Raw genomic sequence first — 23,563 nt, 5'->3', positions numbered from 1 at the left:
GAGTTTACTGACAGATATAAGTAAGAACTTTACACTACTATGAGCTTCGAGCACACCTGTCAAGTGAAAACCATTTCAGCTGACCACCTCTTGAAGCTCATGGAGAGAATGCCAAGAGTGTGCAAAGCAGGAATCAGAGCAAAGGGTGGCTATTTTGAAGAAACTACAATATAAAACATGTTTTCAGTTATTTTCACCTGTTTTTGTTAAGTACATAACTCCACATGTGTTCATTCATAGTTTTGATGTGACAATCTACAATGTAAATCATGACAATAAAGAAAACAAATTGAATGAGGTGTGTCCTGCCACACCTTGAAAATACGTTTTTTTTTGCTTGAAAACAAATGAAAGTAATATTATGTATTGTAGCCTCCAGACTAAATCACACCAAGTCCAACACTATTTTTAACTTTTATTGCCAATCATATAACATAGTTTTGATGTGACAATCTACAATGTAAATAGTCATGAAAATAAAGATTGAAAGAGAATGTGTGTCCTAACTTTTGGCCTATACTGTACATATATAGTTAATAGTCCAAAGGCTTGGACTCCCCTGATAAAACTGCACTGCTTGTTTGCTGTAACAGATTTATTGGACTGTCATTAAAAAGGCACACTTTCTACTTGTAACAACGTTTGATGTAGAAAATGTGAGGAGTGACATCACATAAGAAGGAGGAGCCTGAACACCATGCTCACGTCAATTCTTCTTCTGCATGATAAGCTTCTATTGCATATGTTGCTACCATGAAGACGGTGATGCATACGATCACCACGGTGTTGCTACCATGAAGACAGAGATGGATATGATGGCCACGGTGTTGCTACCATGAAGACAGAGATGGATATGATGGCCACGGTGTTGCTACCATGAAGACGGTGATGCATACGATCACCACGGTGTTGCTACCATGAAGACAGAGATGGATATGATGGCCACGGTGTTGCTACCATGAAGACAGTGATGTCATCACAGGGGAATGTTGGCGTGTTTCTTCCAAGGGTTGACCTGCTTCTTGCTGGCCAACACTTCCAGGTCTCGGCAGATCTTCTTGCGAGTCGTCGCCGGCTCGATGATGTCGTCCACAAAACCTTAGGAGATGACGCCGTGGCCATATTTAGTAAGTACAAACACCTCGCTTTATCATTTACAGAACATTTTTTTCCATCATATTTTTAAAAAATGTTGATTTAAAACGTCTCCACATCAAATGTTAAAGTTGTTTGCTGCGTAAAAATGTAAAAAAAAGCCATTATCGGACATCTCTAATGAAAACATTTACACACCCCTGGAATACCAATATTCATAGTCAAAAAATCACTGAAAAAATGTTTATATAAAGTTTAAACCATCAGGAAATATTCTATTCAAAATTTTAGATAAAGGAATTTTTTTTTATAATTAATCTGTCATATCTTGACCTAAAATTGTATTTATTAAGACGGTCTATGACACAGAAGACGGTCTATGACACAGGTGTCAAAGTCAAGGCCCTGGAAATGATATGTGTCAATAAAGTATTTCATATTTTCTCACTAAATGTCATTGATTTTTTTTCATTTTGACAGAAAAAATATGTCCTGCTTGAAATGACATGCTTTTTAAACTTTAATAGTCTCCAATATTGCAACAAATATTACAGTATATTGTCATACTTTCCAAACATTTTTTTGTCTAAATAAAAATAAATACTTAAATATCTGCTTGAGTTATGATTTTACAGCAAACTACCCATCAAATTAATAAAAATGACAATACATTTTACGGTGTTCTTTACAGCAGTGGTCCCCAACCTTTTTGGAGCTGCGGACCGGTCAACGCTTGAAAATTTGTCCCACGGACAAATTTTTTTTTTTTACATAAATAAATACAATCATGTGTGCTTACGGACTGTATCCCTGCAGGCTGTATTGATATATATTTAGGGATGATACTCGAAACCGGTTTTCCCGGTTGTTCGATAAGAAAAGAACCGAGTCCTCGGACTCGAATCCCTTTTTAAAAACCGGTACCCGTTATCGAGACCACTATAGTAAAGGAAAAGAGTTGATTCTTTATTCGAATCCCGTCCCGACCAGAAATGCTCCGTGGGACATCACAATAAATGACGTCACGTAGCTCAGTCATTAGGCGCAGATAGCGAAAGCAGGAAAACAATGGACGGGAAAAAGCGCTCCAAGGTGTAATAAAGTTCAAAACAAAAGGTATAATCCAATGAATAACTTTACTGAGAGATTTGAGCAGGGTAAAACACATGACCAACACTTTTACCACCAACCGGAAACATAGCAACCAGGCTAGCAACGCACCTCCTTTACGGCAGCTGTCGCAACGTTCTTAAAACAACCGCAGCACATACATACATATACAACATATCTCCCTTTTTTAACTTTTGTTTTTCTTTCCTTGTAAACAAAACAAAATCACACTGTATATGTGTTGTCTGTCTAATTATAAATAATGCAGACGAGGCGTGTTGGCTGAGTTCTTGACGTTTACTTTCACAGCGTGGCGACATGCAACGACACTTTTCGGGGCTACCGCGCATGCACGTCACTCCCGTTGCATGCTGGGTAGTGTAGTTGTTATATTCTCTAGCTCATAACATCTTTCCCCCTATAAAGAAATAATGTTAACTCAAAGTGTATTTCTTTTTTTAGCTTTAACTTTTCATTTATTAGCATTGTAACCACATTTGCAAACAACTTTTCTATTCATAGAATTTTCTTTCAATAAAGAAATAAAGTGCAAAAATGTCAAAGCATCATAACAAACAGTTATGTTCCAATAGCAGCAGAAGTGCACTTTTTGGAGAGCTGTATTATTTCCAGTTTTGTGCCCAAGGGACTGATTTTATTTAACACTATAGTATTATTTATACACCTATAGTGATCACAGAGACAGCTTGTTTCTGTGTTACCTTATATATTTGTTTTTCTGAAAAATCCCACTTAATATACTTTGGGTAACAACAGTCAATATTTTTATTTTTTATTTTTTTAGGGGGGCAACAGTCAATATTTATTTATTTTTTAGATTAAATTGTTTTCTTATATAATAAAAGTGAGCTTTTGTTAAACCAAATATTGTGTGTTTTTTTCCATATACAACAACCTATCTGGACCCGATAAGAGAATCGATAAGGAATCGGTTTGATAAGAGGATTCGATAATAGGCTCGAACTCGATAATTTCTTATCAAACATCATCCCTATCTATATTGATATAGAATGTATATATTGTGTTTTTTATGTTGATTTCATAAAAATAAAAAATAAAAGTTTTTTTTTTTTTAATTCTTGTGCGGCCCGGTGGTTGGGGACCACTGCTTTACAGCATATTACTGTAAATTGAAAAAAAAAAAAAACAGTTTTTTGTGTTAAAATTTTGTTGACTGAGCTACCACATTTTGAGTGTAAAATGTTGTTTTTAACGGTGTGTTACTGTAAATGCAAAGACAGTACATTTGTTTTTAAGGTAGAAAAACCAGCAGCTAAGTTGCCAGAATAAAAAAAAGAACTTGTACTGTTTTTGCATGAACAACATCATGTTGTAAAAACTGTCCATTTAATAGTCAAATTGTGGCAACTAAACTTCCAGCTTTTTCCGTAAACCCCCCTAAAAAAAAAGTGGTATTGTTTTTCCATTTACTGTAAAATGTTGTGAAAAATAAACACTATTTTACAGCCAAATATTGTAAATGTAAAGTTTTTACTGTAAAATGGACAGTCTACTTAAAACTATTGCTATAATTCATACATTATTCCCAGTTACAAGCCATGTGACAAAGCAGTCTGACATGACTGGTCGCATGAATTCTGCCTAGCAACAAGTGATGCAAGCGTCTCACCTCTGACTGCGGCGGGGAAAGGGTTAGCAAAAGTGTCCACATATTGTGTCTCCGCCTCCGCCTGGTTGTCCTTCCCTCTGAAGATGATCTGGACTGCTCCCTGGACACATTCAAACATGGAATCAAAGTAGATGTGGAGAATGCATAGAAGTATTTTTCAGACTATAAGTGGCAGTTTTTGTCATGCGACTTATGTGTGAAATGATGAACACATTATATCCAATAATATTATTTAGAGACTAGACGTATAAGATTTCCTGGGATTTAGCGATTAGGAGTGACAGTAAACATGTTCTATAAGTTATAGTTATTTGAATGCCTCTTACCATAATATGTAGCAGTTGGTTATTTATGCCTCATATAACAACGTGCACTTATTCAGCCTGTTGTTTACTATTCTTTAGACATTTTCAATTGTCTATTCTTGCTGTTTTGACATTATCATTAGACATTTATAATAAAAAGCTGTTACCTAGTTTTAAGGGCTGTTTACTTATTTTTATTCATAATCTTTATTTTAGCAAGAGTAATTATATTTTGTTTATTCTAGTTAAGATTTTTTTTTTTAGAAAATAACTTTAATGTGTTTAAAGATTCTGCAACACCCCAAAAATGCTTAACTTAAGAACTACTAGTTGAATAATGCTTTTTCAGAATAAAATACTTACTTCTATCTTAAAAGTTCTGATAATTAACAACTGGAAATATGTGATGCTTTACCCTGAAAATCAACTTTTAACTTGAAAATTACCTTTTACCTTGGAAATATTTTTTTACCTTGAAAATATTTTTTTTTTCTTGAAAATCAACTTTTACCTTGAAAATTATTTTTTACCTTGAAAATCAACTTTTCCTTGAAAATCATTTTTTTACCTTGAAAATCAACTTTTAACTTGAAAATTACCTTTTACCTTGGAAATAATTTTTTACCTTGAAAATCATTTTTTACCTTGAAAATCAACTTTTACCTTGAAAATTATTTTTTACCTTGAAAATTATTTTTTACCTTGAAAATCAACTTTTCCTTGAAAATAATTTTTTTACCTTGAAAATCAACTTTTAACTTGAAAATTACCTTTTACCTTGGAAATAATTTTTTACCTTGAAAATCATTTTTTTACCTTGAAAATCAATTTTTGCTGTGACAAATAATATTTCTATTAAATAGGCTTTACTTTGCATTTTAATTAACGTGGGATTATTTTTTTGTATTTAGAAATAATAGTACCAACTTTTTTTTTCTTTCTCCAACATTTGTGGCACTGGCGTGGCGCCCCCTGATGGACGGCGCCCTTAGCATTTGCCTATACGGCCTATGCCACGGGCCGGCCCTGAGTGCGACTTATATAGGTTTTTTTCCTTCTTTATTATGCATTTTCGGCCGGTGCGACTTATACTCCGAAGCAACTTATCCTCCGAAAAATACGGTATATGTTTAAGAGTTCTTTCTTTATTCATAGTCATGTTTAACGCAGCTAATGTTTTCCATTTGTACTCTTTCTATTTTTTTTTATCTTATGTCCGCAAGTAAACTGTGTGTTTTATTTACCTTGAAGGCTTGGAATGTAGGAGTTGGAGTACTCCCTTATATCTTATCTGTATTAGAACAATGAGGCTGTATTCCTTTCTGGACATGGTGGAGCTGTTTTTCTATTCAAGAAGTTTGAATGTTAGACCATCCCGAGATGACGGTATTGATGTGGGCTGGTCTCCTAAAGCTTTAGTAAAACTTGATAATATTCCTATTCTGTCTTGATGGTCCTTCTTACTCTGCATGTACTGTATGTGTCATCTGAAAGAAGTGGGAGGAAAGGCTGGTGATAGGATGAAAACTAAAAGTTCCTACTTTGGCTCCCATGACGGCGACCTCAGCCGTGGGCCAGGCGTAGTTGATGTCTCCTCTCAGGTGTTTGGAGCTCATCACGTCGTAAGCGCCTCCGTAAGCCTGCAGCACAAAACTATTATTTAGCCATCACGACTAATAGTTACATTTTTATATCAATCCAATTAGAAGCAATATGTCATTAAGTTTAATTAATGATTATGGAATCAGTCTAAACTATTTTATTTGGCCCTGGAAATAATATCAATAAAGTAGTGTGACTTTTATTACTAAATGTATTCTTTCTTTCTATTTTGGGAGAGAATAAAAATAAATGTACTCCATGTAATCGCAAATGATGTTCACTTAAATATTGTCTAATTATGCAAAAATATGTGTATGATCAAACCATTTTTTAAATATAAATAAATACTAATAATGATTTCGAAGCAAGTTATCCATCAAAGTGTAAAAGTAGCAATAGATTTCATGCTCAAATTGTGAAATTGACTGTGCTTTTTACAGCATTTTTCTCTAAATTAAAAAAAAAAAGTACTTTTTTTTTTTTACAGTAATAAACTGTGGTGCTGTTTAGCATTTACAGTAATACACACAAAAATATACACTTGTTCATTTGTGGTAAAAAACAAAACAAAGCTCAGGTGCCAAAATTTTGCTGTAAAATTGCATTTTTTTTTATTTACAATAAAAAAAGAAGAAGTAAAATTTACAGTAAAATTCTGGCAACTGAGCTGCGTTTTTTTTTTAACCATAAAACCAGCAGTAGTGTTTTTCCATTTACAGTAATATACACTACATGTACAGCAATATACACTACATTTACAGTAATATACACTACATGTACAGTAATATACACTACATTTACAGTAATATACACTACATTTACAGCAATATACACTACATGTACAGTAACATACACTACATGTACAGTAATATACACTACATGTACAGCAATATACACTACATGTACAGCAATATACACTACATTTACAGTAACATACACTACATGTACAGTAATATACACTACATGTACAGTAATATAAACCACATGTACAGTAATATACACTACATGTGCAGTAATATAAACCACATGTACAGTAATATACACTACATGTACAATAATATACACCACATTTACAGTGATATACATTACATGTACAGTAATATACACTACATTTACAGTAACATACACTACAATTACAATTTACCATATTTTTTTTGACATTTTATTTTTTAACAAATCTACTAGTAAAATGTATAAAAAAAGGTGTAATAATAGTATTCACTGTTAGAATCGGCCCTCTGGGGCCAAACATAACTGCCATGTGGCCCTCAGTGGAAACCACTTTGACACTTCTGCTCTAAACTATTGGAAAAAAACAGAGTTGACACAATATTTGTATTCAATTAAAATTGCTGAATAAAATCTAATTAGATTTGAAGTTTAGCAGACCATATTTTGTAAATAACTATTGTCCAATGCAGTTTGTCTATGAATCATACATCTATAATGTTTGTATTGTGTATTAAAGCTATGTTTAATGCAAGTCACCCTCTGCATGTTTGTGCATAAAGTGACGTCATGTTCTGGTGGTCTTGGCGCCCTCTTGTGGGGGAAGAGAGAATCGACAGTCAATGACTTTTAGTTTCACTTGAAAGTAGTCTTGTCTCCATACCAATATTTTGGTACCGGTACCAAAATGTATTTTGAAACTTTTCTAAATAAAGGGGACCACACAAAAATGTCATTATTGTAACAAAAAAATGTTAGTGTACATGAAACATATGTTTATTATTGTCATTTAGTCCTTCAATTAAATAGTCAACATACTAGACAACTTGTCTTTTAGTAGGAAGTAAACAAACAAAGACTCCTAATTAGTCTGCAGTAACATATTGTGTCATTTATACACCTATTATTTTGTACACATTATGAGGGACAAACTGTAAAAAATGATTATTTGTTCATTTACTGCTTATTTCCTGTTTGAACATGTTCTATCTACACTTCTGTTCAAATGTAATAATCACTTATTCTTCTCTTCTTTGATACTTCACATTAGTTTTGGACGATACCACACATTTAGGTATGGATCATGTCGATACCAAGTAGTTACAGGATCATACATTGGTCATATTCAAAGTCCTCATGTGTCCAGGGACATATTTACTGACTTTATAAACATAATATGAATTTTAAAAAAAAGGAAAAAAGATTAAGTGAAGATAAAAAATATCGATGTAATCATAGTAGTATCGACTCCAGTACTTGGTATCATTACAGTGGATGTCAGGTGTAGATCCACCCATGGCATTTGTTTACATTGTGACGCCGGTGAGCTATTGTATCCTCCTACGGTGTGTAGTGAAGCATGTTTAGATGTTCCGCGTCCTCCAGTGATAACGCAACTTGTAAGAAACTTTATTTGTCGCCATGGAGACCAGGATTAGTGATTTAGGAGTAGCTAAAACACTGTGGATGGTGTTTCAGTGTTATAACTTCACCTTTATCTTGACTTTTTACACCAAAATGCTCCCTTTTCTGTCTACACACTGTGTCTGCTTGTAAGTACTCTGTGTGTGTGCGCTGCCCAACATGCTCCTCGGCTAGGTAAAACCCTCAATGTCATGACATGACGTACTATACTAGTACCAGCATAGCAACGTGTATATATTAGAAGAGTTAGTGGAGATGTTTGCGAGTGACATGCAGAATATTCACCTTCCTGGTGATGACGGTGATCTTGGGCACGGTGGCCTCGGCGAAGGCGTACAGCAGCTTGGCGCCGTGCCTGATGATGCCGCCGTACTCCTGGGACGTCCCCGGCAGGAAGCCCGGCACGTCCACGAAGGTGACGATGGGCACGTTGAAGGCGTCGCAGAAGCGGACGAAGCGCGCTCCCTTCACCGAGGAGTTGATGTCCAGACAACCTGGCGGCGGACACGGCGGCGATGTCAATGCGCACGCTTCTGCCGTTGTACCTGGCGTGTCCAGCAGGGGTGCTCACCGGACGCCACTTTGGGCTGGTTGCCCACCACGCCCACGGTGCGTCCGTTCATGCGGGCGAAGCCCACCACCATGTTCTTGGCGTAGTTGGGCATGATCTCGAAGAAGTCCCTCTCGTCCACAATCTGCACGGACAGAAGACAGGAAGTTATCCGAGGTCTTCTTGTCCCACTTCAAGCGCCGTCTCACCGCGTGGATGATGTCCAGCATGTCGTAGGCTTTAGTGGACTCCAGGGGCACGATGGTGTCCAGTGACGGCACCAAGCGCTCGCTGCAAGAAGCAGTCAGAGGACAATCAATCAATCAATCAAAATCCATCTTATCAATTATTGACCACTTGAAGGCTCCAACTATTTCACATCAAATATTCCACATTGAGATATTTTCAGGGTAAAATATTGCATATTTTGTGTGTTAAGAACACAAAAAAATGTTTTCCTGACAAATGGAACAAAAAACAAACCAAAAAAACTCCATAAATTTTTTTTTATCAACAAATCTGAAATTGTTCAAGAGATTTAAACATACAACTTTTTTTTCTTCTTTTTACTTTTAATGACTTTTAATTTTTTTTTTAGATCCCTAAGAATTTGTGGGATTTTTTTTTATTTTTAAAAAAGGTCATTGCTCAAAAGATAATAATGAATCAATGTTATGAATTATTGACCTATTTAAGGCTCCAACTATTTCACTTGGTGCAAATATTCCACTTTGAGATAGTTTTGGTGTAAAATATTGCATAGTTTGTGTGTTAAAAATACAAAAAAATGTTTTTCCTGACAAATGGAACATAAAACAAACCAAAAAAACTCCATAAATTTTTTTTATCAACAAATCTGAAATTGTTCAAGAGATTTAAACATACAATTTTTTTTTTCTTTTTTACTTTTAATGACTTTTAAATTTTTTTTTAGAACCCTCAGAATCTGTGGGATTTTTTTTTAAATTTTTTTTTTAAAGGTCATCACTCAAAAGATAATAATGAATCAATGTTATGAATTATTGACCTATTTAAACCGCCAACTATTTCACATCAAATATTCCACTTTGAGATAGTTCTGGTGTAAAATATTGCATATTTTGTGAGTTAACAACACAAAAAAATGTTTTCCTGACAAATGGAACATAAAACAAACCAAAAAAACTCCATAAATTTTTTTTTATCAACAAATCTGAAATTGTTCAAGAGATTTAAACATACAACTTTTTTTTTCTTTTTACTTTTAATGACTTTTAATTTTTTTTTTTAGATCCCTAAGAATTTGTGGGATTTTTTTTTATTTTTAAAAAAGGTCATTGCTCAAAAGATAATAATGAATCAATGTTATGAATTATTGACCTATTTAAGGCTCCAACTATTTCACATCAAATATTCCACTTTGAGATAGTTTTGGTGTAAAATATTGCATAGTTTGTGTGTTAAGAACACAAAAAAATGTTTTCTTGACAATTGGAACATAAAACAAACCAAAAAAACTCCATAAAAATTTTTTTATCAACAAATCTGAAATTGTTCAAGAGATTTAAACATACAACTTTTTTTTTTCTTTTTACTTTTAATGACTTTTAATTTTTTTTTTAGATCCCTAAGAATTTGTGGGATTTTTTTTTATTTTTAAAAACGGTCATTGCTCAAAAGATAATAATGAATCAATGTTATGAATTATTGACCTATTTAAGGCTCCAACTATATCACATCAAATATTCCACTTTGAGATAGTTTTGGTGAAAAACATTGCATATTTTGTGTGTTAAGAATACAAAAAAATGTTTTTCCTGACAATTGGAACATAAAACAAACCAAAAAAACCCATTAAAAAATAATCGATAAATCTGAAATTGTTCTAGAGATTTAAACATACAACTTTTTTTTTCTTTTTACTTTTAAGGACTTATTTAAAAAACTTTGGATCCCTCAGTATTTGTGGGATTTTTTATTTTTATTTTTTATTTTTAAAAGGTCATTGCTCAAAAAATAATAATGAATTAACGTTATCAATTATTGACCTATTTAAGGCTCCAACTATTTCAAATCAAATATTCCACTTTGAAATAGTTTGGGGTAAAATATTGCATATTTTTGTGTTAAGAATACAAAAAATTTTCCCCCCTGACAAATGGAACAGAAAACAAACCAAAAAAACCCATTTAAAAATTCAATAATTGACAAATCTGAAATTGATTTAAAGATTTAAGCATACTATTTTTTATTTATTTATTTATTTTTTATAATGTGTTTTTTTTTTACTTTTAATGACTTATTTACATTTTTTTTTTATCCCTAAGAATTTGTGGGATTTTTTTTTTTTTTATGTGATTGCTCAAAAAACAATGCATATTTTGTGTGTTAGGAATACAAAAACAAATTTCCCTGACAAATGGAACATAAAACAAACCAAAAAAAACCATTAAAAAAATAAAAAAATAATCGATAAATCTGAAATTGTTCTAGAGATATAAACATACAACTTTTTTTTCCTTTTTACTTTTAATTACTTATTTAAAAAACTTTTTGGTTCCCTCAGAATTTGTGGGATTTTATTTTATTTTTTTAAAAAAGGTCATTGCTCAAAAAATAATACTGAATTAATGTTATCAATTATTGACCTATTTAAGGCTCCAATTATTTCAAATCAAATATTCCACTTTGAAATAGTTTGTGGTAAAATATTGCATATTTTGTGTGTTAAGAATACAAAAAAAATGTTTTCCTGACAAATGGAACAGAAAACAAACCCCCCAAAAAACGTTAAGAAAAATAAATAATAATCGACAAATCGCCAAAAGAGATTTAAGCATAAACTTTTTTTTGGTTTGTTTTAATGACTTATTTTAAACATCTTTTAGATCCCTAAGAATTTGTGGGATATTTTTTTAAAAAAAGGTCATTGCTCAAAAAAATAATAATGAATTAAAATCAATGTTATGAATTATTGACCTATTTAAGGCTCCAACTATTTCACATCAAATATTGCACTTTGAGATATTTTTGTGGTAAAATATTGCATATTTTGTGTGTTAAGAATACAAAAAATGTTCCCCCCTTACAAATGGAACAGAAAACAAACCAAAAAAAACCATTCAAAAAATCAATAATTAACAAATCTGAAATTGATCTAAAGATTTAAGCATACCATTTTTTGGGGGGACTTTTAATGACTTATTTTAAAAAAAATGTTTAATCCCTAAGAATTTGTGGGATTTTTTAAATTTATTTTTTTAAGTGATTGCTCAAAAAACATTGCATATTTTGTGTGTTAATACAAAAATTTTTTTTCCTGACAATTGGAACATAAAACAAACCAAAAAAACCCATTAAAAAAATAATCGATAAATCTGAAATTGTTCTAGAGATTTAAACATACAATTTTTTTTTCTTTTTACTTTTAATGACTTATTTAAAAAACTTTTTGGATCCCTCAGAATTTGTGGGATTGTTTTTTTTTTAAAAAGGTCATTGCTCAAAAAATAATAATGAATTAATGTTATCAATTATTGACCTATTTAAGGCTCCAATTATTTCAAATCAAATATTCCACTTTGAAATAGTTTGTGGTAAAATATTGCATATTTTGTGTGTTAAGAATACAAAAAAAATGTTTTCCTGACAAATGGAACAGAAAACAAACCCCCCCAAAAAACGTTAAGAAAAATAAATAATAATCGACAAATCGCCAAAAGAGATTTAAGCATAAAACTTTGTGTTTGTTTGTTTTAATGACTTATTTTAAACATCTTTCAGATCCCTAAGAATTTGTGGGATATTTTTTTATAAAAAGGTCATTGCTCAAAAAAATAATAATTAAAATCAATGTTATGAATTATTGACCTATTTAAGGCTCCAACTATTTCACATCAAATATTGCACTTTGAGATATTTTTGGGGTAAAACATTGCATATTTTGTGTGTTAAGAATACAAAAATATGTCTTTCCTGACAAATGGAACAGAAAAACCAAAAAAAGTCATTAAAAAATTAATAATTGACAAATCTGAAATTCTTCTAAAGATTTAAGCATACAATTTTTTTTTAAACTTTTTTTTCGATCCCTAAGAATGTGGGATTTTTATTTTTTATTTGATTGCTCAAAAAACATTGCATATTTTGTGTGTTAGGAAGACAAAAACAAATTCCCCTGACAAATGGAACATAAAACAAATTTAAAAAATCCCTTAAAAATAAAAAATGTTCAACAAATCTGAAATTGTTCTCGAGATTTAAGCATTAAAAGTAAAACAAATGGTATAATAATAATAATGGATTAGATTTATATAGCGCTTTTCTAGACACTCAAAGTGCCACCCACATTCTTTATTTTCATATACATTCTGCTCCCAGTGCCACCCACGCTGGTTTAAATGTAACTTAGATATTGGGGTTTCACTGTGTAAAAGCGCTTTGAGTCACTAGAGAAAAGCGCTATATAAATGTGATTCACTTCACTTCTTCCCTCAGGCCGTAAGACTCTTGAACGCATCATAATTATCCCCTCAATTCCCCCCAAAACGGATGAACTGGCTGGAATATAAAGACAATACAACATACATCCATAAACGAGGATGCATATAGTGCAATATATTTATCTGTACAGTCATCTATTTATTTATATCTGCACCTTATTGCTCTTTTATCCTGCACTAAAACCAGCTAATGCAACAAAATGTCGTTCTTATATGTACTGTAAAGTTCACATTTGAATGGCAATAAAAGAAGCCTAAGTCTATTATTGTGAGGTTTTGTATTAGTGTTCCTAAAAATAATTGGGCAGGTCTGCTATAAGCGCTGCTTTGAGCATCAACAACAATTAGGTGTGTTCCCCCCCAGGTGGTCTACCTGGAGTCGTGACACTCTCTGACGGGCGCAGGGTCCTGGTTGCTGAGCGGCAGGAAGTTGAAGAACTCCCGCAGCTGCAGCAGGGCCTCCACGTCGTTCTCGAAGGCCCGGTGCGCCACACCCGACACGGTGGTGTGCGTCTTGGCTCCGCCCAGCTCCTCCTGCGTGACGTCCTCGTTGGTGACGGACTTGACCACGTCCGGGCCCGTGATGAACAGGTACGACGTGTCCTGCGGGACCGTTAGCGACACGTACGTTAGCGCTGTTAGCGTTAGCGGCATTCCGCCGGGGTGTTGCTCGCACCTTCACCATGAAGGTAAAGTCGGTGAGGGCGGGCGAGTACACGGCGCCGCCCGCACACGGCCCCATGATGAGGGAGATCTGAGGGACCACGCCGGACGCCATCACGTTCCTCTGAGGGGGGAGGAGATCACAAAGTGTGGACAACCACAACGTACTTCCACTGACATTTTGATGAAAGTGCTTCACTTAAAATAGTCAATCAGGACATTTAGTTACTCAACTGCAGAGACAACCAGGCATGTGTTCAGGGTCATATTTGTGGAGTGGCTTGGATTGTTACTAAGGCTGTCAAAAAGGAGTTAACTCATGAGATGAATCACAAAAACATCACCTTTAGTCGTGCATATTTGCAGATTAATCACACATTTTATTTAGATTTGTTTACATGAATTTATTTTGAGCTCCTTTAACTTAACCGATTTACCTTGTTGATATCAGCTCAATGATCCAGTAAATAATATTTGAGCTCATTTAATTTCCTTTACCTTTATATTCTGGGTATTGAATTTATATTTGCATGTCTCACGACACATTATCTGTATGTAATATTGGCTGCATTTCTGATAACTGTTTGTGCGCCATGTTGTTCCAGACCACAGCAAACATTACCATTTTGTTCCTGACCGCAGCAAACGTTACCATGTTGTTCCAGACCACAGCAAACTTTACCATTTTGTTCCAGACCACAGCAAACGTTGCCATGGTGTTCCAGACCACAGCAAACATTACCACTTTGTTCCAGACCACAGCAAACGTTACCATTTTGTTCCAGACCACAGCAAACGTTACCATGTTGTTCCAGACCACAGCAAACGTTACCATGTTGTTCCAGACCACAGCACACGTTACCATGTGGTTCCAGACCACAACAAACGTTACCATGTTGTTCCAGACCACAGCAAACATTACCATGTTGTTCCAGACCACAGCAAATGTTACCATGTTGTTCCAGACCACAGCAAACATTACCATGTTGTTCCAGACCACAGCAAACATTACCATTTTGTTCCAGACCACAGCAAACGTTACCATGTCGTTCCAGACCACAGCAAACATTACCATTTTGTTCCAGACCACAGCAAACGTTACCATTTTGTTCCAGACCACAGCAAATGTTACCATTTTGTTCCAGACCACAGCAAACGTTACCATGTTGTTCCAGACCACAGCAAACGCTACCATGTTGTTCCAGACCACAGCAAACGTTACCATTATGTTCCAGACCACAGCAAACGTTACCATTATGTTCCAGACCACAGCAAACGTTGCCATGGTGTTCCAGACCACAGCAAACATTACCACTTTGTTCCAGACCACGGCAAACGTTACCATGTTGTTCCAGACCACAGCAAACGTTACCATGTTGTTCCAGACCACAGCAAACATTACCATGGTGTTCCAGACCACAGCAAACGTTGCCATGGTGTTCCAGACCACAGCAAACATTACCATTTTGTTCCAGACCACAGCAAATATTACCATGTTGTTCCAGACCACAGCAAACATTACCATTTTGTTCCAGACCACAGCAAACGTTACCATGTTGTTCCAGACCACAGCTAACATTACCATTTTGTTCCAGACCACAGCAAACGTTACCATGTCGTTCCAGACCACAGCAAACGTTACCATGTTGTTCCAGACCCCAGCAAACGTTGCCATGGTGTTCCAGACCACAGCAAACGTTGCCATGTTGTTCCAGACCACAGCAAATGTTACCATATTGTTCCAGACCACAGCAAACGTTACCATGTTGTTCCAGACCACAGCAAACGTTACCATGTTCCAGACCACAGCAAACGTTACCATGTTCCAGACCACAGCAAACGTTACCATGTTCCAGACCACAGCAAACAGTACCATTTTGTTCCAGACCACAGCAAACGTTACCATGTTGTTCCAGACCACAGCAAACGTTACCATGTTGTTCCAGACCACAGCAAACGTTACCATGTTGTTCCAGACCACAGCAAACGTTACTATTTTGTTCCAGACCACAGCAAACATTACCATTTTGTTCCAGACCACAGCAAACATTACCATTTTGTTCCAGACCACAGCAAAGGTTACCATGTTGTTCCAGACCACAGCAAAGGTTACCATGTTGTTCCAGACCACAGCAAACGTTACCATTTTGTTCCAGACCACAGCAAACATTACCATTTTGTTCCAGACCACAGCAAACATTACCATTTTGTTCCAGACCACAGCAAACATTACCATTTTGTTCCAGACCACAGCAAAGGTTACCATGTTGTTCCAGACCACAGCAAAGGTTACCATGTGCTCCCAGACCACAGCAAAAGTTACCATGTTGTTCCAGACCACAGCAAACATTACCATTTTGTTCCAGACCACAGCAAACATTACCATGTTGTTCCAGACCACAGCAAAGGTTACCATGTTGTTCCAGACCACAGCAAAGGTTACCATGTTGTTCCAGACCACAGCAAAGTTTACCATGTTGTTCCAGACCACAGCAAAGTTTACCCAGCTAGCAAAGATTGTATTAAATTCTTTAACTTGGACACACACATAATCCAAAGAGGTTCATTAGGTCTTCATAAAATGATGCAATGTGTTACTCCTATAGCCAGACCTGTGTGTTACCTGTGTGTTACCTGTGTGTTACTCCTATAGCCAGACCTATGTGTTACCTGTGTGTTACTCCTATAGCCAGACCTGTGTGTTACCTGTGTGTTACTCCTATAGCCAAACCTGTGTGTTACCTGTGTGTTACCTGTGTCTTACTCCTATAGCCAGACCTGTGTGTTACCTGTGTGTTACTCCTATAGCCAAACCTGTGTGTTACCTGTGTGTTACTCCTATTGCCAGACCTGTGTGTTACCTGTGTGTTACTCCTATAGCCAGACCTGTGTGTTACCTGTGTGTTACTCCTATAGCCAGACCTGTGTGTTACCTGTGTGTTACTCCTATAGCCAGACCTGTGTGTTACCTGTGTGTTACTCCTATAGCCAGACCTGTGTGTTACCTGTGTGTTACTCCTATAGCCAGACATCTGTGTTACCTGTGTGTTACTCCTATAGCCAGACCTGTGTGTTACCTGTGTGTTACTCCTATAGCCAGACCTGTGTGTTACCTGTGTGTTACTCCTATAGCCAGACCTGTGTATTACCTGTGTGTTACTCCTATAGCCAGACCTGTGTATTACCTGTGTGTTACTCCTATAGCCAGACCTGTGTGTTACCTGTGTGTTACTCCTATAGCCAGACCTGTGTATTACCTGTGTGTTACTCCTATAGCCAGACCTGTGTGTTACCTGTGTGTTACTCCTATAGCCAGACCTGTGTATTACCTGTGTGTTACTCCTATAGCCAGACCTGTGTGTTCACTTACGTACCTGACGGTTTCGGCTTATAATTTATGTTGATTTATTTATGAAAGAGAGGTTAACAAGTTTAATGTGTTTAATGATAATACAAGCATGTTTCTTTCATTGATTGATTGAAACTGTTATTAGTAGATTGCACAGTACAGTACATATTCCGTACAATTGACCACTAAATGGTAACACCCCAATCAGTTTTTCAACTTGTTTAAGTCGGGGTCCACTTAAGACAAGAATATAAGTTGATGACTTGCATTGATTGGAATCAAACAGTACTAGGGGTGTAACGGTACGTGTATTTGTATTGAACCGTTTCGGTACGGGTGTTCCGGTTCGGTTCGGAGGTGTACCGAACGAGTTTCCACACGGACATATTAAGTAGCGTAACGCACGTTGTGTAAACAATGCACACCGAGGCACAACACACGGCATGCTAGCAGCTAACGGGCTAGGATAGATTGACCATACGTCCTCTTTTCACCGGACATGTCCTCTTTTGCGGAGCTGTCAGGGCGGAGTTTCTTAAATGCCTCAAATGTCCGGCATTTTGAGTTAGGGTTGCGTGTATTTTCAATGTACGTTCAGGGTTAAGAAGGGGTTAAAAACAAAACAAACAGCAGCATTGGTGAGGGAGGGGCAGAGACAGAGAGAGAGAGAGAGAGTTATGATAAACGCGCATCTGCTTTTTATCCATAGATTTATCACATTTAATTTGTTATTATCTATAGCAGGGGTGTCAAAAGTGTGCCCCGGAGACCATTTGCGGCCCACAGCTAATGTTTTAAAGGCCCACGGCACATTCTAAAAATACTATTCAAATAAACAAAAACATAACAAAAGTGAAATAAAAAAGCTTAAAGGTGAAATGTAATTTAGAAAAAGTTGCAATGTTGACTAATAAAACAAAGCTGGTTTTCTTTCTTTCAAACTGTCATTGCTCAAAACATAATATTGAATCAAAATCAATGTTATTATGAATTATTGACCTATCCAAGGTTCCCATTACTTCACATCAAATATTACACTTTGAAAAATATTTTTGGTGGAAGATTTTGCAAATTTGGTAAATAAATAACCCAAAAATTTATATTTTGTTGTTTTCTTACTGTACCGAAAATGAACCGACCCGTTACCTCTAAACCGAGGTACGTACCGAACCGACATTTTTGTGTACCGTTACACCCCTAGACAGTAGTGATGACAACGTCCACATTTTCAAATGGAGGAGAAAAAAAGCCTTCCTTTCTGTCCAATACCACATGAAAGTATTTTTTGCCATCTTATTTGTCCACCTTCCATACTCCTTTTTATGCACTTTACAAGAAATACATTGGCGGCAAACTCCCTAGCTTCGCTAGCTTTCTGAGACTCTTCATTTGTTAGCGCGGGCAGGATGAAGGAGCGCTTTTATTGTGAAGACAGGAACTGTGCTGAGTTTTGACGGCAGGTACGGCGCAAGAGTCTGTTCAAATAAAAAATGTTTCTGGCCTTCCTGTCGGTCGTTTTTTCTTAATGATCTGGCAGCAGATCATCACACAAGACCCTCGGGTGCCGTGAATGTCAATCAAGTGACCAAAGTCACGTCTTGGTGAAGATTGATGATCCATCATTTTTAGCTCTATGTTTTTAATGCCTGGCTGGTGATGGACTGACACACCCTCCACCATCCACTGACACACCCTCCACCATCCACTGACACACCCTCCACCATCCACTGACACACCCTCCACCATCCACTCACACACCCTCCACCATCCACCTAATGGCCACCCCTGCTCTAAAGTGACAAACTGTCCCTGCTTCAGTCTTGTTACAGCACCCCGGTGTAGTGTTCCCCCTTACCAGGAAGATGTCGGCATACCCCGCCAGAGACTCCACCCCCTCTTGGATGCGAGCGCCTCCTGAGTCGTTAAGGCCGATGACGGGGGCCCCGACCATCATGGCCTGGTCCATGATCTGCCAGCAAGAAGCAGCATCAATGGCGGTCACGGGCGTGCACAGACTGTCTCTACCTTGCAGATCTTCTGTGCGTGAGCTCCTGACAAGCTGCCGCCGAACACCGTGAAGTCCTGCCGGGAAACCAGCGCCACGTTAAGAAAGTTGCCACCGAGCGCCCACGTTTTTTTTTTGTTTTTTTTACCTGACTGAAGACGTAAACCAGGCGGCCGTTGATCCGGCCCCGCCCCGTCACCACGCTGTCACCTGGGAACTGGCGAGCCAAGACAGGAAGTGACATCTCACGCCGAACAGGAAGGGGAAGGTGGAAGGCGGCTGACCTTGTTCTTGTCCTGCTCCATGCCGAAGTCGGAGCAGCGGTGCTCCACAAACATGTCCGACTCCACGAAGGACTCGGGGTCCAGCAGGAGGGCCACGCGCTCTCTGGCCGTCAGCTTACCCTGCGCCACATCAAACTTTATTACCTTTTTTCTTGGACGCCTAACACGCACCACAAATACCCATATTTCACTGGCACACCAAAATTTGAATATTTTTGGGGGTCCCGAAAATGACATTTCAAAATTGGCTCCTTTGACATAAAAAATAAATAAATTTCAGTTTCAAAGTCTTCACAATAATGGCGGGACGCATGACAGTATCAAACAAAAACTTGGTGTGTAGTAGGGTTGTACGGTATACCGGTACTAGTATAGTATCGCGGTACTAATGAATCAAAAACGGTACATATATTTTTTTTTTTAGGGTTTACGAGCAGAGGAGCATGTTGGGCAGCGCACACACACAGAGTACTTACAAGCAGACACAGTGTGTAGACAGAAAAGGGAGAATGGACGCAGTTTGGTGTAAAAAGTAAAGATAAAGGTGAAGTTATAACACTGAAACACCATCCAGCAGTGTTTTAGCTACTTCTAAATCACTAATCCTCACCTAAATGGTGACAAATATAGCAAGTTTCTGACAAGTAGCATTATCACTGGAGGACGCGGAATATCTAAACATGCTTCACTACACACCGTAGGAGGATACAATAGCTCACCGGCGTCACAATGTAAACAAATGCCGTGGGTGGATCTACACCTGACATCCACTGTAATGATACCAAGTACAATAGAACATCTAGTCGATACTAATATCAGTGTTTCCCACACATTTGTTTATTTGTGGCGGCCCGCCACGAAAGAATTACGTCCGCAAACAAATAAAAAAATTAAAATAATTTTTTTTATTTTTTTTTGTCCTGTCCAGCTTCTCAGGCAAATCATAAAGTTGATGTAGATGCCCATATAGGCTGTTGAGATTTACTTTACAAAAGAGAAGTGTAGGATACTTCTCTTGTTGCCTTATTTGTATTTGACCACTACTGTTTCCTGTTTATTTGTTACTGACTGTGGCAGGACACCTCTGCCTCTGTTTCACTTTATGTTGCTGGTAAATAATATGGTTGTAGTAGTAGGCTAAAATTAAATTATTTAGTATACACTAATTAAAGGGGCAGAGCTTTAAGAGACATTTTAGCTTTTATATTTTATAAGATATATTTTTTGTAAGAACCGCAATTAATAAATATATTTCAGTGAATAACTTATTGTTCAAATCTGTATATAAATATGTACATAAAGTGTTGTAATTATATTGTAAAATGGATGGATGGACGTTTAAAACAAAACTGTTATTATTAATTAGTAAGTATACATTTTTTGAGCCTTTTTAGAGAAAATCATATCATTGTAGTAAATTATGCAAATTACTCGATAATGTCATGGTGACCACGCCCGTAGCCACGCCCCCACCGCCACAGGTATCTTGGCAGTTTATGGGAAACACTGAATATGATTACATCGATATTTTTTATCGTCACAAAATCTTTTCCCCTTTTTTAAAATTTCATGTTATGCAGTGTTGGCGCTAGGAATTTTCAAAACGGGGTCCCATTTTCTACTGGTGGTGTGCCTCCGGATTTTTTTAATGAAAAAAATGTGCCTTGCCTCAAAAAAAAAAGGTTGAAAAACACTGACTTAGATATTGGGTTTCACTATGTAAAGTGCTTTGAGTCACTAGAGAAAAGCGCTATATAAATATAATTCACTTCACATTTGTTTTCAAAACGCTTACAAAAAAGTGGGACAGCCATTTTTATGACTTTGAAGATTCCTAGTGCTGACCTGATATGGCACCTTTAAGTTTGTTAATTCACCTAAAATATTTGTCACGTGTGTACTTCATATTCAACAAATTAACATTCAAAATCACTCAAAGTTGATTATTTTTTAAGTCAGAGGTATTGGTTACCTTGACTTGAAGGTTAGGGATGGCTATGCAAAACGAAAGTAAAACAGAACTGGCTACAAAGTAAACAGAAACAGAATGCTGGACAACAGCAAAAACTTACGGCGTCCACATGTTTATTCACCTAAACTATTCGTCACGCGTGTACTTCAGACTCAACAAATTAACATTCAAAATCACTCAGTGTTGATTATTTTCAAGTAAGAAAAGGGACAAGCGGTAGAAAAATGGATGGACGGTATTGGTTACCTTGACTTGATATCCCATCGATACCACAACGTGCAGTATCGGACACCCCTCCTGAAGAGTTTGTATGCTAGCAAGCCAACAATAATGCTAGTTTTTGTTATTTCATTGTTTCAAAGACGGTCGTAAAAAAGCGTTACAATAATAATAATAATAATAATAATAATAATAATAATAATAATAATAATAATGATAATAATAATTGCGTGTCGGACAATTGAGGACGTAAAGGAAAGTTAGCCCAACTTCACCCGCTTGTGTTGCGCGTCGATCCTCGTCTGACCTCCGCCGATAAGCGCCGCCTGCCGCTTCTTCTCGATCCTCTCCTTGACGGACAGCTGGCTGACGCAGTAGCCGCGGCCGCGCGGTAGGCTGCCATGTTTGACTTGGACCAAACTCCGGAAGGACAGACGCAAGCCGCTGAATAAGCCACGGCCGCCTTTAGCTACACTGTAAGCCGCCATCATGGCCGACTCCTAAATACGTCATTTCGCGGCACACAGGAAGAGGAGGGGATTTCAGCCAATAGCCAACGAGGAGGGGATTTCTTCTAACCAATTAGCATGAGGAAATGAACTGAAAAAGGTGGGGCTTGTACAAAGTTTGTCTGACTCTCAGGCATAGACATGTTCTAAGGGTACGCAGCATCGACCGCTACTGCCTACTGGCGCTGACGAGACGCGGGGCCGCCATCTTGGAGTGGTGATCCGCTCCACTCAGTGCAATTCATTTGGCAGGAGCATTGAACTGTCAGCGCATTTAATTCATCTTACCTCACTGAATACCACTGATTTTCTTTCTTTAGTTTCTTTCTTTAGTTTATTTCGAACATGAACACACTTACAATATAATACATCACACAATTTCATATCATTTCACTTTACATCATGTCCGAAAAGGAGTAGGAAGAAGCAAAGCTTATTTAATCCTACCCCTTTCCCACTTCAGAGCGTTTACAAATATATAGAATCATTTACTGACCTTTTTATATAATAAAATAACAACTGTGAATTAGTATACACAACAGTTTTGTAATATGTAATGAATTAATTCAGTTATTATTAACATACTGAGATGAAGAATATCTTATTTTTAATAAGGTTGAAAGTATTTCTCATCATTTTTCTTCTTTGTACTTTGTAAGCACTATTATTTTGAACAACCCCTTAAACTGGATCATATCAGTACAATGTTTAACTTCTTTACTTAATCCATTCCATCATTTAATTCCACATACTGATATGCTAAAGGTTCTAAGTGTTGTACGTGCATGTTGTACGTGCATTTTCACGCGCTTTTTTGTCATACGTGTAGCTATGATAAAGGACACATGTTTTATTATTCATAGTTGGCTTAACAGTAATAGAATATTCTTATATGCTATAAGTGACCAGACGTCCGAGATCAAAACTGGGAATATAATCCCAGAGAAGGGAGAAAAAAACGCTCAGCTATTTTTTTAAGTTGAAGAAACATTATGATTAGGTTATAAATACATGCTACATAAACAATGTATGAATACTTTATATATCTATATATCTTATAGACTGTTGCTGCAGCAGCAGAGAGTTTATTCTGTCTTGACACTTTGTATTGATATTTTCTATTACATTCTTCCCTTAAATGATCATGTTTACATCCATCCATCCATTTCTACCGCTTGTCCCTTTTGGGGTCGCGGGGGGTGCTGGAGCCTATCTCAGCTGCATTACAGTGATTGTTTTATATGTATTTTTGATGTATGTCGCTTTGGATAAAAGCGTCTGCCAAATACTTCAACATAAACTTATACAAACAGCTGAAAGTCTTTTATATCAGCTAAAAACCACCAATCTGTTTCACTGGATTCAGAATAAAACCAAATTCTGTCTTACCCAACA

The 23,563-nt window shown here is 36.6% G+C and overlaps 1 protein-coding gene across 1 annotated transcript; it reads right to left on the bottom strand.

Annotated features, from left to right (window-relative positions):
* Nucleotides 1-436: 436 nt before the first annotated feature.
* Nucleotides 437-22,181, bottom strand: LOC133647124 (propionyl-CoA carboxylase beta chain, mitochondrial-like). The gene is made up of 13 exons (XM_062043249.1): nt 21,935-22,181; nt 19,469-19,588; nt 19,333-19,401; nt 19,205-19,261; nt 19,035-19,148; nt 13,844-13,954; nt 13,541-13,770; nt 8,896-8,977; nt 8,708-8,831; nt 8,422-8,630; nt 5,703-5,801; nt 3,857-3,956; nt 437-1,098 (listed from the first exon to the last, which is right to left on the bottom strand). The coding sequence occupies exons 1-13, from the start codon at nt 22,148-22,150 to the stop codon at nt 977-979; spliced, it is 1,653 nt and encodes a 550-aa protein (XP_061899233.1). The 5' UTR covers nt 22,151-22,181; the 3' UTR covers nt 437-976.
* Between the last annotated feature and the right edge of the window lie 1,382 nt (nt 22,182-23,563).

The sequence above is a fragment of the Entelurus aequoreus genome, linkage group LG03 (genome assembly GCF_033978785.1).
Source record: "Entelurus aequoreus isolate RoL-2023_Sb linkage group LG03, RoL_Eaeq_v1.1, whole genome shotgun sequence".
Lineage (NCBI taxonomy): Eukaryota > Metazoa > Chordata > Actinopteri > Syngnathiformes > Syngnathidae > Entelurus > Entelurus aequoreus.
Note: the sequence above shows the minus strand (reverse complement) of the source record. Positions and strands in the feature narration are given on the sequence as shown.